Source organism: Gymnoscopelus braueri, assembly GCF_963280865.1.
Source record: "Gymnoscopelus braueri genome assembly, chromosome: 9".
Taxonomy (NCBI): Eukaryota; Metazoa; Chordata; class Actinopteri; order Myctophiformes; family Myctophidae; genus Gymnoscopelus; species Gymnoscopelus braueri.
The window spans coordinates 16,528,563-16,542,593 of NC_137610.1; the positions used below are offsets into that span (position 1 = coordinate 16,528,563).

Genomic DNA, 14,031 nt, shown 5'->3' on the forward strand with positions numbered 1-14,031 from the left:
CAAATAATTCTGTTTTTGCATTATTCAGACATGCAAACTTGTAGCTTTTCAGCTACAATAGCTGTTTTGAATCCAAATAGGGCAATAGTGTGACACCTGACCCGAAAAAAAACCTTTTCACCTCGGGGCTGTTTGCATGCCTGATTATTATTATAAAAAAATTAAAATAAAAACAAAAATTCAAAACTATATTTCTTTCCCCCCAAAACGATACATATCGTCACGAAAACGTATCGCGATATATCGCGGGACGATATATCAGCACACCCCTAGTGACCAGTGGTGGACAAAGTACTCAACCCCAGTACTTGAGTGAAAGTATAGATATACTCCTGGTCAAACGGACCACAATGGACCACAATGGAAACAAGCCCCCTGGGGCTTTTTGTGTTATCCTTTTAGCATAACCGTTGACTGTTCTACCTGTACTGTTAACAAACTTGTTCATAAAGCATTCAATCCATCGATCAATCAATCAATCAAAATATTACTCAACTACAAGTGAGTATAGTCAAAAGTTGCTCAGTCAAGTACTGGGGCACTTGCTTTAAAAAATACTGAAGTATTCAAAAGTACGTACCTGCTTTTAAAAGTACAAATTACAAAGTACAACAAATATCAATAGGCTAATAGTGAAAATAGCAGATCTACAAGCTCAAAACGTGTGAGCTTGGAGATCGGCTATTTTCACCATAGTAGGTTTGGGCCACTTTTGGGCCACACACATATGAGTCGCGGCCCGAACTCCTTCGCCCTTCTGTTGTTGTGGTCCTCCAGCCGGCTGGTGCCATATTTGGTCACGAATATCAACCCAAACTCCATATTATATGGTAGTGATGGTTCTAAAGCTCCATATATGGAGCTGACCGATCTGTTTGTGCCTGATGCCATAACGACACATTGAGGTTAGACAACACACTCCATATTAAATATGGCCCACATTTTGGGCGTAGCTGCATGGGGAATTCCTTACCGGTATATGGTTATGGCTGAGTCATAGTGACATGGCCGTGATGACGTGGTCCGCCGGCCGGTCCTCCCATTAGCCAATTCTAATATAGGATTTGAAATACAGCATAATCGGTTCATTCATAATGTATTTTGTCCCCTACTAGAACTGTAGTGTCAAAAGAGTCAAAAGTAGAATATTTGTCTTTGAAATGTAGTGGAGTGAAAGTCACAAGTATCCAAAAATACAAAGTAAAGTACAAACACAAAAATAAATTACGTACAATACTCAAGTAAATGTACTTCATTACTTTTCACCACTGAGAGTGACTGGCACAGAGCAAGGTGTCTGCTGATCACTCTGCATGGGGCCTCCATTCACACAGGCAGGACGCGGCTTTGGCACGGGTCCGAGACACAGTCCAAGCTATTGAAGAGGGGAGGCTGTATCTCTGGGAGCATCTCTTTCATTATACTGTCTTCTCTAATTGAGACACAATGTAAAGTCATTAGGTGCGATTCACACAGGAACTGAAGAAGAGAGGCAGCAGGGCGTGCGTGCGTGACTAAATTCACTGGATAATATGGACAAAATCTAATAATAACACAATATTTTTGACCAAACACCTTGATGTCAAACACCTTGATGTCAATTTAATGACAATATTGTGGTGACGACTATTTGTGCTTTCATAAAATATTTATTTACACAATACGTTTTTGATAAATAATCATCAGTAATGCCTATGTAATAACTAAGAGGGTAAAGGCAGTTAAAAAAAAAGAGTCTGGTAAGTTCAGAAGATTACATCACTTTTACTGTAAGGCTCCCTTTAAAACCAGGAAAAGACAACACTTCCACAATATCAAGTCTCACATCAAGATATATTGCCAGCCCTACTCAGAAATCATGTACATGACTGTTAGCTTGTCCCAGATATTGTTCCTGTGCACGCACACCCGCACACACACACACACACACACACACACACACACACACACACACACACACACACACACACACACACACACACACACACACACACACACACACACACACACACACACACACACACACACACACAAAATGTCAGGTCAGGCATAATTTTTGAGAGAATCACGCTCCCCTGAATGTGGTTAGTGGGTGGGGAACAAGCTGCTTTTTTTGTGAGTGGATGTGGTTTCTGATAAGGCAATGTTGGATTCTGCTTTGGTAGCATTTATAAATGATCTGACCTGAGCAAGGCCATTCTGTCTCCTCTCCATTTTCTCTTGTGTTCTCTCTGTACTGATAACTACACAGCCCCCCACCCCCTCTCTCCCACAACCACCTCCCCCAATATAAACTCCAACCAATTCACACCAATCTGCTGAACTCAGCAGGCGCAAGCACAGGAAAATGGACCACGACCGCGATCAGCCTTGAGGCTGCAGACTACCGAGCAGCAGAGGTTGGAACGCTTCATTCCATTCAGGCCGTACAAGCCCTCATTTGCAGCCGTTCCTTTACGCGCTTGTATGCACTCAAAGTGACATTTTGCACAATTTCCACTGCATTCCAATGCATTTTTGCATAAGCGATGCTGCCCAGGGAAAAGCAAAGGTAGAGCTTTGCCCTAAATTGGTATAATATCAAGACAAATGGCAACATAACAACTGACTAAATCTCTTTCCCTGTATGACCAACGCTGAGTCATCTGTGTTAACTCAGCCAATAGAAGCAAATGATGGCCTGAGAGGCGAAAAAACAACTAAGCACTAAATATGCTGAATACTAGAGCTCCGACTGATATCATCATAGGTAATCAATTTGACATTTTAGTGCTTCCATATCTCCTCACCATAAATCACTCACAGTTTCATGCCTGGGGAATTAGCTGACATTTTGGCGGCAACTAATCCAATCAAATGAAAAGCGCTAATCAATTTCAGATGGCAAAAATGAAAGTTGATGCTTTCAGCTGGGGCCTAAACCTGGCGTTTGCATTCATGTTTGTCATTTCTATGCTCTGGTGAAAACAAAAATGAGAAATATCACAGAAATATCACCCTAGACCATGTGTGGAACATCTATCTAGCATCCGAGATATGAAGCTGGTCTTCTTTGCCCAGGGAAATGGGCTTCAGATAGCAGGCAAATGGAGATGGATGGGCCTCCACGTGTGGAGAAGCAGACAAGCTGTTCCTGATAAATGGCTTTTCACTAGAACACTTGATCTCTCTCGCTCTCTGCCTAAAAAACCAATCTCACACTTTGCATGTCTGTGAATATTAACAAACCCTCAAACCCCACACTCTAATGTCATCTATTGTGTCACACATGGTGCCAGGCGCCAGAGCCAATTTGATGGAGAGGACTGTTCCTCTGTGTGTCAGAAATAGAGTCAGGAGGGGGGGTGGGTCCCGTCCCTCCTCTTTTCAGACAACCATCTACATGGAGCAGGACCAATGCCAGATTTATGGGTCCGAATTTGTAGCGTCCTAGACCACTGATTACCTATATTTTGTCCAAAAGTACAAAATCAATTTGAAACATTTAGATTTGATTGAACTTTTCCCTTACTTTTCCTTTTATTTTTTTTATTTTACAATTTTGGAAAACTATTGAAAACAAAATGTTCACCTATAATGACATGCCCTAAATATAATAGGGAGGCCAGGTTTTAAATTTGGGGCTGCATAATTGCTGATACGGATGTTGTGCAAAAAGACAAATAATGGCCAACATATCGGCCACACCAATATATGGGTCTGGCTCTACCGCTGACATATTGCTGCCGCTAAGATCCCCCGCTAAATGCTGCCAGGCACCCTCAGTGCTACATTCAACAGATCTCGATTTTCATAATTATCACATCTGCCTTCAACTTTAATTCCGCGGTCGGATAATGAGCAAGTGAGCGTAATACCCACGATGCATTGTGGCAGGCGTAGGCAATGTGGCAAGATAAGTAGCCAAAGGACTTTATTCCATTGGGTACTCAGTGGAACACTTTCTGTAGAGTAATGCAATAAATCTGGGCTGGGCCCAGCCACACATGAGCTTATCTAATCCCTTACTTCTCACTATAACACTCTAACAGCGAGCCCCTGTGCCTCTCGGTAGACCGCTCTACTCAGGGTTAATACCATACTGCCCAGTGCGGACATACACATGCACGCGCAATCATGCAAGGGCACGCACACACACGCGCGCGCGCACGCACGCACGCACGCACGCACGCACGCACGCACACACACACACACACACACACACACACACACACACACACACACACACACACACACACACACACACACACACACACACACACACACACACACACACACACACACACACACACACACACACACATCAAATGAAGCCATTTCCTTCTAATCTGCGGGTGTCAGCTTTGTGAATGGAAGTGTGGAGGAGGGTCATTCTCCCCCCCATCCATCCATCTCTCTCTCCCTCCCTCTTTCTCTTCCTGAGTGGACCTGCCTCTCCCGTCTCCTCCAGCCACGGCGGCAGGTTGACCCATATGAACCATCTGTCATTGCTCTTTTTCTCACTCCCCCACGGAGATCAGTAGCATACGCTGCTGAGGCTGCGTCCGCGAGTGGCCGTCCGATCTGGGGGTGATAGGCCAGGCTTAAGGGTGGGATGTGGTCCCTGAGACCCGGGGGGCAGGAGACCTGCTGGCTCCACTGAGTCTGGAGGTCACGCTATCCTGAGAGGTCAGAATTATGGGAGATGCCAATCTTGAAACACCATCATACCGATCCATCTCTGATAAGAAGACTGGGCGCATAGATTTGCTTTTCTCATCCAAAATCCATGATTCTATCTCCGTGTGGTTTTCAAAGGTGGGTCTGGGGCGCCCCAAGGGTAATTGAGGGAGTTCCAGGGGTCCCCAGCTAAATGAGTGGTAGTTTAATTTCACTAATAATTCAATTCAATTCATTTGAAATTATTACCAAAATTAATTTAACAACTGACGGGTCCGTTTTTTTTACACTCTCAGAGTTAAATGTACACTCCGGATTTTGCAGTGTGGTCTCTCCATCCAAGGCCTGGAGAACAGATTATTTATAACTCCATCCAGCTCACCACTGCACTGAGTCTGCTGGTACGGCCTGTGCCCTTGTAGTCCCATCAGAACATCGCCCTCCCACAGTCGCCCACGTCTCCCCACAAAGAGCTGTGTGATGCTGCCATGCAAGGCTAATGTAACAGTAAGTCTCCTTTTTATGAGCACACTGGGAAAAACACAACCATGGCCTCATCAATACTTTAGCCTCAGTTCACTGACAGAGACAATTCAGGGAAAGTTGAGTCGTAAGGCTATGTAACTCTACAGCTTTATTATAATGCAACAATTAGCCTACATATTATTCCCTGTGTGTGGGCTTAATCCTACCCCAACTCTGACTTCACTGAGCGAAAATAGCCGATCTACAAACGAGCGGGGCCTGTTTAGAGCCCTAGGGGACTCCTGTCAACTAAGTACAGGGTTTAAGTGGTTTTAACCATTGCTACAGAGTTGTAGTTTTGACTTTCATACTTATCCTAGTCTCACTATTTCCAGATCGATAGTGCTTGTAAGTCCACTGCAGATTTGTGCAACCAAGCAACAATGAACGTTGTGAGGAAATGTTTTAACTAAAATATAACATAAAAAAATGGGGTTTGTATGTGATTCTTGACAAACTATCTGTCTCTGTTCATATTTACATATGGGAAAATAATTTAGTCAGCAGAAATAAAGGACAGTATATAATTCATAATAAAGGTGTTCCAGTAGGAATGTCAAATGACATCACAGAGAAGGATCATTAGGTGTGTGACGCTGTTTTAAATAATTATACAACGCCTGTGATGACATTAGTCTCCATCCATGCTGAAATGACCTTTTAGATGAATATGCTCCTACAGGAGCTAAATAGTCCATGACGTTTCAAGCAATTAGTTTGCACCTTGCCCTGTTGTGTTATTTGTCCATCTGACTATGTTAATTGACCTAATAACTGATGGTGTGAAACCACATCCTCCCTTTGGGCCATTCCTCTGATGCTATACGCATGAGTCACAAAGCCACCAAAACCCGCAACGTGTTTGTTTAGTTCCTGTTTCCAGGTGCACTGCCAAGGGACGTACGCGTGCTTGAGGCTGCAGTGAAACTGTGTGACGGCAGGCATGTCTTGGAATGCCCGTGGTTTTAAAATCACAAATTCCTATCTAGATAATGCTCGCTGAACATGCTGTAACTCAGATTACGTCAGTGTCACTGCTGGCTATTTGTAGTGGGTCTCTGTACTGTATATACTGTATATACAATACAAACCACCTTCCTACTGTACCTTCTGGACTTTGAAGAGTATCATTTCTTATCATGATCAATACCCACTTTTCTATTCACGCTGACTTCACAAATCCCTCAGACGCCCATCTTGGCACTGTCACCACTACGCCCTGTCACCTCCCAGGGGAGCAGGGTGTCATATGGCCCCATGCCCATGTAAGTGCCCACAGTGAGGATGAGAGTGAAGGCCTGCCAGTTCCTGAACTCAGCTGTGGCCCTGGGGTGTGTGGTACGTCACAGTGCAGTGTGTGTGTGTGTGTGTGTGTGTGTGTGTGTGTGTGTGTGTGTGTGTGTGTGTGTGTGTGTGTGTGTGTGTGTGTGTGTGTGTGTGTGTGTGTGTGTGTGTGTGTGTGTGTGTGTGTGTGTGTGCACGTGAGAGAGAGAGATACATTGTGTATGTGCTTGGAACAGGACCCATCTGTCCATGCTATCCATCCCACAGGGCCTGACCGCAGCCAGGCCAGGCAAGGTCCGTGTGGGTGTGGTCAGCTGACGCTTGGAATGGCCAAATGCCGGACGCTCTAATTAAGCGTATGCACTTTTGTCTGCTTTGACTGCATCCACGCCAGTGTCTCGACGTGCCAAAGGGCTGTGAGTCACGCTTCCTGATTGGAGAGTAAAGGACAGTGGCTACAGGGGCGCCCTGGGTGGAGCGCGTCCTGCCCTGAGTGCGCTTGGGCCTGCAGCATGGCGATGGGGCCATGAAAGAACAACACACAACCAGGACGAGTAGAACACAAAGCTACAAAGCTCTGAAGTTTCAGTTAAACGATGGCACTAGCCACGCCATCATCCTGAGCAAAGTCCTGTCTTTGGCAGAGAGAGATAGCTGTGTCACGCAGCCGAAAATGAACACGTCAGTCAAAGCATTGTCCATGTACCAGGGTGACACTAATGAATTCATTGGTGGATATCCTCAGACTCTCAGCTTCCATATACAATGGGAGGTGATTTGATATGTCAGGTATAATTATCATGTGAAATAGCTAGCGATAGAGAGAGTGAAGGCAGAGCTTCTCTCTGCCAGGCCAGATTAGAGATTGTAGAAATGTCTAATTCTGTCTCAATTATGCATATGGACAGTCCTTATAGTACCGAGTACTGGCAATGTTCCAGACATCTAACATCAAGCATCGAAAACATTAATCACTGGATTATAGTTTTTATTATACTGATTATCCCAGGTAATCATTCTATTAATTTATTTTCAGCTACTTTGAATGAAATCATCTTCTACATATACAGTATCAGACGTTGAAACTTGCAGTTTCACTGAGCAGCACCAAGATGCTGAATTATGAGCTACACAACATTCGTTGAATACCAGGCCAAATTCTACACCCACTGTTTCTACATGAGTATCCTGCACTCAGGTTGCATGTCAGATGAGTTCATTATCTTCAGTGCTATGTTACACATAGCCCTGAAACATGACTGTCATACCATGACAGTCATGGTGCCGAGTCCCCCTGGTCTAAAGTTGTGTTCGATTTTTTCACATTGCCATCTCTCACATAAACATAAACGTTCAGATTTCAAATATAAAGTGCTTACCACCGAGCCACGGATGTTACAAGGCGATGCGGACCGCGATGAGTACCCGTATCTCCCGTATTGTTCAATAAAAAGCATTTTAATCCCATCGCCGGCCATGTTTTTGTTTTTTTTTGTTTTGTTTTGTAATGTATCAGAGTGCAATACACCTCCCAACCATTAGTGTCGCATGGTTGAAAGTATCGGAGACAATTTGGAGAAAATGGCCGGCGATGGGATTAAAATGCTTTTTATTGAACAATACGGGAGATACGGGTACTCATCGCGGTCCGCATCGCCTTGTAACATCCGTGGCTCGGTGGTAAGCACTTTATATTTGAAATCTGAACGTTTATGTTTATGTGAGAGATGGCAATGTGAAAAAATCGAACACAACTTTAGACCAGGGGGACTCGGCACCATGACGCTTGTATACAAGCGTCATGTGAACCATGGCTATGTTACACAGTACATTCCGGAATGCATATTTAACACTGAAAGTGTAAACCTTCTAATACTTTTGGCGTTAAAATAATACTGTAGAAATAAATGTGTGTGTGTGTTTGTGTGTGTGTGTGTGTGTGTGTGGGGGGGGGGGGCTTCATACACCGTAGAGCGACAGGAAACACTGCAGGGGAGTGACATGCAGAAAATAGTCGGGCCAGCCCGGGAATCGAACCAGGGACTCACTATCAGGCATCATGTGCCCATGTGGTATACGTCCTTACCATTCAGCCATCCAGTTGCTATGGAACGAAACAATTTCAAGAGATGTTTGGTTTTAACTGACCTGTGGCCTTGACTTATTACTTGTCTAGAGTGGCATATGGTAAAAGATGACCGTTCATATAAAGTACACGCTAGAGATGCGCGGATGGCCTCTCACGTCATCCGAATCCGCATGTACAAATTAATTATCCGCCCGTTATCCAACCGCAATCATCATATTAGCCAATTTAAATATCCGCACCAACCGTTTTTATGTCAAAATATTATTATTTTCTGGTATTCCCCGTTAGTTGTGCGATGCGATCACAAAATGCATTGATTTAGCCTATGGAATGTTGGTGCGTCTTTTTTCTTTTTTTTTAAACCGGTGCTGCGCTGAACATGAGCGCACGCACATGCTCTGCTGCGCTGAACATACAGAGATTACAGACTCTGTGCGGCATCCAACATACAGGCATCCAACATACATGCGGCATCCAACATACAGAGCGCACTGCTCTGCTGCCAGCGCAGCACCGGTTTGAAAAAAAGAAAAAAGATGCACCGACATTCCATAGGCTAAATCAATGCATTTTGAGATCGCACAGAGGCTGCTCTACACACTCACAAGCATGCAGAGATTTAGCTATTTTATGGATAGATATATTAGATGTCATTAATTTATTTACCGCAATATTTCACCCGCGGTTTATCCGATATTAATTAATAATTATATTTGATTGACCCGAATCCACCAAAACTGCGGTTAACTGCGGCAACCACGGCTAAAACCGCGATCCGCGCATCTCTAGTACACGCGTAAACATCTGGATTGACTGAAATTAAGTTTCAGCAGGCAGCAATTGTGGGTGATGGCATTGGTGATGGGTGTTTACATACATACCCCTCTCTGTTGTCATCTTCATCCAGATTGGAGATGAGCTGGGACCCTGCCAGGGAAATGTCCACGGCTGCCAGAGGCAGGTCTCTGTAGCTAAAGCTGACAAGCTGGACTGGGGCCACGCACTGGTTGTCCTCTTCCACCTGCTGGGAGATCACCTCCAGCTCGGACATCCCAGCCTGGGGAGCAGCCCTGTGAGAAACACGCCACATCAGCAACAGCCTTAAGTGTAATCTATGCATTGTTACAGTGGTGTTGCTCTCCCATTTTTATAAAGTTTAACCCATTCAATCCGGGAACGCATCTGTGTCATTTTAGATTTTAGCTATAGCCATTATTTTATACTTTGGCTATTCAAAAATAGCAGATATACAAGCTCATAGCGCGGCACTGAGTGCCACGCTATGAGCTTGTAGATCTGCTATTTTTGAAAAATCATGAACATTTTTGCAAATCTTTGAATATATATGTTTTAAAGCAAACATTTGTAACTCAAATCTTTGCTTCTGGGGGTCCCTGGAACAAAATATTTTTAGATGGGGGTCCGCGACCAAATACATATAATTTTTGGTGGTCCTTGACATGAAAAAGTTTGAGAACCACTGATATTATAATAGCAACATAAGGTTTTCAGAAAACTGTTAGGAATTAGAAGACATTTGTAGATTTTCCCATAAGTAATTGAAGTTTGCTTATGTTTGATGTCACACACTACTTATGCGTTTTTTTTCCACACAGGTTGATGCCTGAAGAAGACAGTAATGTTGAAACGTCACTATTTAATATTTCTGAGGGAGCAACAATCCCGTGTGTGAATTATTGGAGACCCACACAGTGACATTTCAGGTTTGTGGGGAAAAAAAGGTTTCATTGAAGGAGTTTCTTCGTTTTTCGGATTCTAATTTATCAGTTCCGAAGTGTGCATTTTCTCTACGGCTGGGTATATATAACAGAGCCCAGATGAAATATCATTATTTTGTTCTGAAGAGCCTATAAAACAGGGCTGTGCAAGCGGAGGGGGGGCTGTGCTTCCCCCGAGCTCGGCCAATAGCCGTCAAGGAGAAGGCAACCTGGAACAGGAGTATTTGCACGGCTTGGCACCCATCCCGGTACAGCCGATGTGGAGACATCAATAACTCCGGCGCTTAACAGTGGAGGAAGGCATTGATTACAGGGCAGAGGGAACAAAAGGCATTGGGATGGTGGACTCTGGGGCCTCCGTTCTGGTGATGTGTAGAGGTCAAATGGAGAGATGGTCAGTAGCGGAACCGTGAGTAGCCCTTACCTCCCAAATGAAATATTAATGCCGTCAGGCCCGGAGAGGAAAACAGGCGTTCTTCATCCCTGAGCTACTGAATGACTAATCCCTGCTTAACTTACTCACTTCAAAGGTTGTTTTCTTATTATCATAGGCAACCGAGAATCACTCCAAATACCAAATACACTTTCGGATATGAAGTAATAGTATTGTGCAAATCCAAATTGCTGCCACCGTTCCCGGCATCACATAACAGACAGCAAATACCTGAAACCTTGAAACCAAATGGGTCCTGCTTAGTCTCTCAAGACAGACTTGTTGGCTCAGACAATTTTCAAATGCTTCTGCCTAACAGTCTGTACATCGAAAGCTCTGAAAATTAGTAGAAAACTAGGCCGACGCCTGTTGGGAACAATGCCCCCTGGGAACGCATGCCCCTCCGGTTATGCAATACCCGTTATTCTCATTATACCCGTTGTCAGCCTACCTGCTGTACTCGTCTGCCTGTCTGTGTCCCTGTTATGCCCATAACATCAATATGACGTCATAGTACTGACATCGGTTGAACGTTTCACACAGTGATTCTGTGCATTCTTCAGGGATCTCCATATATGGAGATCCATTGCCGAACGTCGGTTCTGGACAGCCCCTGATCCGATCGACCAAGTTTGAAGTCGATTGGTCAGACGGTTAAGATATGCGGGGGGGGCGGACGCGCGGATGGACAGACACGCCCGCAGAGATTTCACAAAACACTGCGTCGTGATTGGTCGATCACATGTCTGTGTTCCGGTCTGATCAGATGTCAGCTTTCCTGTTCTCAACTTATATGGGGTGGATTTAAAGACTCTCTGTAGCATTTGAAGATTGTGAAAGAAATAGTCTGGCTTGAGAGACTAGGTCCTGCTAGATATATTCTGTTTAACCCAGGGGTCACATGCTTCCTATTAGGGATGTCCGATATTATCGGCCTCCCGATATTATCGGGCCGATATTAGCATAAAAATCTATATCGGAAAATATCGGTATCGGTTATTGAAAAAGAAAAGTGTTTTAAAAAAATATATTTTTAAAATAAGTTACAGGAGTTCTTACTGTATGGTGTGTGTGATATGAAATGTGAGCCTACCATAATCACAGTAATCCTTAATCATATTCCATCATATTCAAGGGCTTTTGCAGAGAAATGAGACAGACTCCAGTCACTTTCAAATTAGAGCACTGCAAAGGGCAGGTGTGTGTGTCTGGGTCCAGCTGACGCTCGTTGACACTCGTTAATGTTATAGGCATCAAAGCAAGTATGCTTCTGCACTGTCAAATAGGCCTACTGTACATCTAATCTAAGTTTAGTGGGACTCATTCTAATGGCAAAGAGTCCCGGGACTCACTTTATTGAAAATCTAACAACATCACTCTATTATATTAGATTTATTGGATATTATATTGATATTATAGCTATTTTATTTTATTAGATATGTGATGTTGTTACCTGACAATTAGTTGACTTTTGGTGAAAAAGCCCCCATATATCGGTATCGGTTGATATCGGTATCGGAAATTAGGAGTTGGACAATATCGGTATATCGGTTATCGGTAAAAAAGTCAATATCGAACATCCCTACTTCCTATGCTAACATACTCAATCCACACAAGTGTGCCTGTATGCTCCTGTTGTCTGCACACTTGCCACCTTTGACTGACAGCAACACGAGCACTAATCATTCATGACAGATGTGAACTGTTCAGCACATCAAAACATTTCCAGACAATCATGGAGCTAGCCAGGAGCCATTATGTGCAGAGCCCAGTTGAGTGGCTAGTTGCCATACTGGGGAGGGGGTGGAGCACTGCATATCAGATCCCCCCTGCCATTGCCAATGCAGGCAAGGACAGCCATGAGCAGTACGCCAAATGCTGCCAGTCGTCTTTTTAGAGACATACAATATTAGCTAATGCCACAAGGAAGCAGAAAGCTGAACCAATCTCGACTTCACCCATTTTTCAACCTATCTTCATATAATTGGTCCTCACTAATGCTCATTATAATATGGTAAAAGTTTTGTCTACTCACTCAGAGTAGGGCTGTGGACAGTTCAGAAACCCGCCTACCAGTGACATCATCGATGGGGAATCCAAGCTAATAGAAACTGCAGGCTTTCTATTACTGTAAAGTTAGCATTAATAATAAAAAAAAGAAAGAAGAAGAAATCTTGTTTGAAAAAAAAAACCTGCCTAGATTTCTTCTTTTTTTTTACCATTTCAGCATGAGCATTAGTGAGGACCAATTATATGAAGATGAAAATGGGTGAAGTCGTCCTTTAAGCCCTATATACTTCGTTGTATGAGAAATATTTTAAACCTCACAATGCGTCATAATGCAACATTATCTTAGCTTGATTGGCTATTTTTTTTAGAAAGATTTGCTTAATGTGATTTGCTTAACACAGGGCACGACTTATCACAAAGTCCAGAAAGACACAAATCCTCCATTTAGAATAGATGTTTCTATGGTATCTATGTCATTGATTTGCATTGAATTGTCCTGGCACCTGCTCCATGAAGCTGTGGTGGTTACACATGTAATCTTTACATTATAGCAATGTGTTTAATGGGATTAGTTATAGCACGTCTTCCACTCAATTGTTTTCATAATACAATAAAGCCCTTCTTAAATCTGTTACTAAAACTAGTAGTTGAGCAGCATTTCAATAATATGGTGTATTAATCAGAATCAGAATCAGAATCAGTTTTATTGTCACATCACAGGTTTACAAGGTAAAGAAGTGGGTGAAATGCGTTTTTGTACATCGTTCCCATCGCAATGTTAATTTCCATAGAAAGAAGAGGGGGGGGGGAGAAGAAGAGGGGTGGGGGGCAAGTGGGAAGGAGATCAAAACAAGAGAGCAACAGAAGGCCAGACAAGTTATCTACATATTTACAAAGTACCTGAGATAATAAAAAACTAAGGTGCCTGAGCATAGCAGCAATGTATGTATACTGTGCATGTTATACTTATACTGTGCATGATATACATATGGACGTTAAGGTGCTTAGAGAAAAAAAGAGCACAATAAAAAAACAAAGACAAAAAAAGTCAGTGCGTTATACATGGGATTAAGGTGCAAAAGGTCAGTGCGTGTCCACCTAGGGTGGACTGACCCTAGTATAATCCGCAAGTAGCTCCATGAGGGAGTGCAACAAAAAAGTCATTTGTACCTGGTGTAGTCCACAGGTGTGTCCGAGGGGGAGCTAAGTCCAAGTCATTGTCCCTGGTATAATCCACAGGTGTGTTCAGGAAGAGCCAGAAAGGTTTTGCACCGCCTGCTGTCAGGCTGCTG

The 14,031-nt window shown here is 43.5% G+C and overlaps 1 protein-coding gene across 1 annotated transcript in view; it reads right to left on the reverse strand.

Moving 5' to 3' along the window:
- The window catches only part of tmem266 (transmembrane protein 266), a gene marked incomplete at both ends in the record, with an annotated part of 28,247 nt that extends 17,707 nt beyond the window's left edge, over positions 1-10,540 (reverse strand). Inside the window, 2 exons of the mRNA XM_080438049.1 lie at positions 9,439-9,627; positions 10,506-10,540. Of these exons, the coding sequence (XP_080294175.1) occupies positions 9,439-9,627; positions 10,506-10,540 (224 nt within the window). The remainder of the gene's footprint in view (positions 1-9,438; positions 9,628-10,505) is intronic.
- Between the last annotated feature and the right edge of the window lie 3,491 nt (positions 10,541-14,031).